Source organism: Elephantulus edwardii, unplaced genomic scaffold (assembly GCF_000299155.1).
Source record: "Elephantulus edwardii isolate Elephantulus edwardi_28Jun2011 unplaced genomic scaffold, EleEdw1.0 scaffold00246, whole genome shotgun sequence".
Taxonomy (NCBI): domain Eukaryota; kingdom Metazoa; phylum Chordata; class Mammalia; order Macroscelidea; family Macroscelididae; genus Elephantulus; species Elephantulus edwardii.
Window position 1 is genome coordinate 2,984,387 of NW_006399996.1, and position 4,404 is coordinate 2,988,790.

A 4,404-nucleotide genomic window follows, 5' to 3' on the forward strand; every position below is an offset into this window, starting at 1 on the left:
ATAAACACGGGTGTGCATATATCTGCTTGGATGTCAGTTATGGTCTCTTTGGGGTATATTCCCAGTAGTAGAATTGCTGGGTAAAATGGTATCTCTATTTGTAACCATACCATCTTCCACAGTGGTTGCACCATGCTGTCTATTCTTGTCTCCACTCCACACTAGTTCTGTGCCCAACACCCTGGAATTCTGTGTCTTTTTTTCCTTTTCTGTATGTTTTCTATATATTTATATATTTCTTCTTTATTCATTGTTGTGCATTTTCATCCCTCCTTTTCCCTTCTCCCTTCTCCCTCTCTCCGGAAATGTGTTTTGAATAAATCATTTCCCCATAAATCCTTATTTGGAACACCAGCTTTGTCCTCACCTCTTTCCTGAGCCCACTTGCCATGGCCTAACCATTTGTCTGTTGCCGTCTGGCTTCCTCTCACATGCACACCTTGTGTTTTTCTGAATTGAATGGTTACTTATGTCTCCAGATTCAGTCTTCTTTTCTCCCCTCTTAGGAAGCAGCTGCAGGAGCTCAGTGGGCAGCACCAGCAGGAGTTGGCCACTCAGCTGACTCAGTTCAAGGTGGAAATGGCTGAACGAGAGGAAAGGCAGCAGCAAGTGGCTCAGGATTATGAGCTCAGGTCCTGGGCCCTGGAGTCTCCCTTTTAGGCCTTAGCTTCTTTCCCTGGGTCAAGCTGAAACAGGGCCTCATGGAAAGCTGTTCTTTTGGCAGACTCGGCCCTCCTTTAAGAATTTCAGCTCTCTGATAGTCTATCCTAACTCTTAATCCCAAAATTCCTGCTCTGCTTTTCTGCAGACTGGCCCGGGAACAGGCACGTGTGCGGGACCTGCAGAGTGGAAACCAGCAGCTGGAGGAACAGCGGGTGGAGCTGGTAGAACGACTCCAAGCAATGCTGCAGGCCCACTGGCATGAAGCCAACCAGTTGCTTAGTGGCACTGTCCCACCTCCAAATTTCCAGGTAGGCCTTGTCTCTTGACTTAAGCTGCTTAAGAGTTGCTATGTTCTAGATTCTTAACTTAGTGCGGCTCTGTCCTAAGGAGGACAATGTTGATGGTGCCTTGAGCCTTTTCTAGCTAACCTTCTGGTTATTTAAGCAAGTGCCTACTGCAGGACATTTAAGTTGTTGCCTATATTTTGCTTCTGTAAACGTGCTGCAGTAAATATTATTCATATGTGTGACTGCATAAAATTTCTGGAAATGGAATTGTGAGATTAAAAACATACATTGTATTTTTTGTGTGGTAATTTTATCTATAAGAAGCTTACTTTTTTAAGTAGTGCAGTAATATTAATGAAATTCACAATGATATACGGCTGTTTCCACTATTTCCAAAAATTCCATGACTCCAAATAGAAACTTAGTACCTATTAAGCATTAATTCTGCATTCCCTTCTCTCTCCTGCCTCTGGTATAACCACTGATTTACTTTTTTATATTTATGTAAGTTCTTGATATTTCATATTAGTAGGCTCATGTAATACTAGTAGCATATTTTCAAGTTATAACATGTATCACAACTAAATTTCTCTTTTTATATATATATTGAATTTTGTTTATCCATTCATAGGTTAATTAACACCTAGGTTGTCTCCACCTTTTCTTTTTCTTTTAAGTTTTTTTAAATTGAGATTTTAATGAAAGTTTATAGGAAACTTAGATTTGCTTTCATTCACTGTTGCACATTGGAAAAAAATTATTTCACTATTGCACAATTACCTCCCCCCCTCCCCCCCATTGCTCTGTAGCTTTTATTCTGGACTGTTGTCATGCAAAGAATACTTAATATATATTCCTTTTAAACAGTTCTGTCCCTCTTCTATTTCAATATAGTATACATTATTTATCCCCTCTTTTCTTAGTTTCCTCCTAACCCCCATATCAGTCCTGTTTTATCACATTGGCATTATGCAGTTTTTGTCCTTTTGTGACTGAGATATTTCATTCAGCATCATGTCCTCTACGATCACCCATTTTGCATACTATTTTATGAGTGCCTTGTTTTTCAGTGCTGCATAGTATTTCATTGTGAGAATATACCACAGCTTCTCTACCCATTAGTTTGTTGATGAACACTTGATTTGTTTCCATCTCTTTGCTATTGTAAACAATGCAACAATAAACATAGATGTGCATATATCTGTTTGGGTGGCAGTTACGGTTTCCTTAGGGTAAATTTCCAGTAAATTTCTGGGTCAGATGGTATTTTTATTTGCAACTTTTGGAGAAAGTGCCATACTGCCTTCCAGAATGGTTGCATGTCTCCACCTTTTGACTGTTGTTCATAATGCTACTGTGGACATTCATATAAAAATATATATTTGACAGTATTGTATTGGAAGTCTTAGCGATAGCAATAAGACAAGGAAATAAGAGGTATCCAAATTGGCAAAGAAGAAGTAAAATAATCTATGCAGATGATATGTTAGTATACTTAGAAAACCCTAAAGACTCAGCAAGAAAACTATTGGACATAGTTGACCAATTTCAGCAAAGTGGCAGGATACAAGATCAACATACAAAAATCAGTTGGATTTCTGCACAGTGACAAAGAGAATACAGAGCTGGAGCTAAGAAAAACAATACCCTTCACTCTAGCTAATCACAAGATTAATTACTTGGGAGTAAATCTAACCAGAAGCACAAAGGATCTATTCAAAGAAAATTACAAAACATTACTACAAGAAACAAAAAAGACCTGGAGAAGTGGAAGAATATCCCTTGCTCATGGATAGGAAGACTCAACATTGTGAAAATGGCAATACTACCAAAGGCAATTTACAGGTTCAATGCAATCTCAATACAAATACCAATCCCATTCTTCAATGAGATGGAAAAGGTTATCTCCAGTTTCATTTGGAATGGAAAGAAGCCCTGAATAAGCAAAGCACTCCTTAAAAATAGAAAAAAGGTAGGAGGTACCTCACTCCCCCATTTCAAATCCTACTACACTTCTTTGGTGATTAAGACAGCATGGTACTGGTGCAATGACAGGCACATAGATCAATGGAATAGAATTGAGAACCCGGAAATCAGCCCATCTTCCTATGGTCAACTGATTTTTGACAAGGAGATGAAAACAATTAAGTGGGGAAATGACAGGCTTTTTAACAAATGGTGTTGGCAAAATTGGAAAAATATCTGCAGAAGACTTAAACAAGATCCACACCTCGCGCCATAAATAAAAACCAACTCAAGGTAGATCATGGACTAGGACTAAAACCAAGGACTATAAGTTTCATTAAAGAAAAACTTGGAAAAAAAAAAAGAAAAACTTGGATGAACCCTAGTAGTCCTAATCCACAACATAAACAGTCTTCCAAGTATCCTGAAAAATCTACAACCAGGACAAGATAAAATAGATGAATGGGACCTTCTAAGAATCAGATCCATCTGTACATCCAAAAAACTTCTCCAAAAGGATAAAAAGGGAAGCCACAGACTGGGAAAATAATAAGGTAAATAAAGGTAAATAATACAATTGAAAAATGGGCACAGGAGATGAATAGACACTTCACCAAAGAAGATATTCAGATGACTGCATAGTATTCCGTTGTATGAATGTACTGTAACTTCTCAATCTATTGTTTGTTGGGGGACATATGGGCTGTTTCCATTTTCTTGCTATTCAAGATAAGACTGCTTTGAGCATAGGGTACATATCTCCATTTGTGTCTCAATTCAGATTTCCTTAGGGCACATTCCAATCAATGTAATAGTTGGATCATATGGGCTTTCTATGTTCAGCGTTTTGAGGAAATGTCAAACTGCCTTCCAAAGTATTTGTACCATTTTACAATCCATCAACAGTGCACGAGAGTACCAGTCTCTCTACATTCTCTCCAAAATTTATTGCTTGCTATACTGTTAAAGTTTGCTACTGCTACTGGAGTGAGATGGTATTTCATTGTTGTTTTGATTTCCATCACCCTTATTGCCAGTGATCTACAGCATTTATACCAGAAAAGACAGGGTTGTCATAGTCATAGAACAATGGTGATCAGTTTTATAAAACACAATGTATGTGAATGATCATTTGAAACCCATTGTGTATGTAGGAATGTGTGAAACACAATGATACACAGTGTACACAGATTTTGTGTGCAAACCAATATAAAATAAAAAGAAAATTAAGAGAAAAAAAATTAATTCATTTTCATCAACTGCTGTCTGTGAGAGAGATGTATCAGTCTGCTGTCATAAAGATTATGGCCTTGGAAACCCTGTGGGGCATTTCTACTCTGTCTTGTAGAGTCACTTTGTGTTGGAATCAACTCTATGGTAGCAGATTTAGTTCTTTTTTGAATGACTAATAATTTTGTTTTTTAAATATGAATTAGTTCAAATCCACCAGATACTCTGCTGGAGAAGGAGGGGCAATCTCCTCTTGTAC

General features: G+C 37.8%; 1 protein-coding gene across 2 annotated transcripts in view; it reads left to right on the plus strand.

Annotated features, from left to right (window-relative positions):
- The window catches only part of CNTROB (centrobin, centrosomal BRCA2 interacting protein), a 58,015-nt gene that overhangs the window by 35,345 nt on the left and 18,266 nt on the right, over nt 1–4,404 (plus strand). For both annotated transcript variants that reach the window (XM_006899145.1, XM_006899146.1), the window contains exons 11-12: nt 507–632; nt 809–971. In XM_006899145.1, the coding sequence (XP_006899207.1) occupies nt 507–632; nt 809–971 (289 nt within the window). The remainder of the gene's footprint in view (nt 1–506; nt 633–808; nt 972–4,404) is intronic.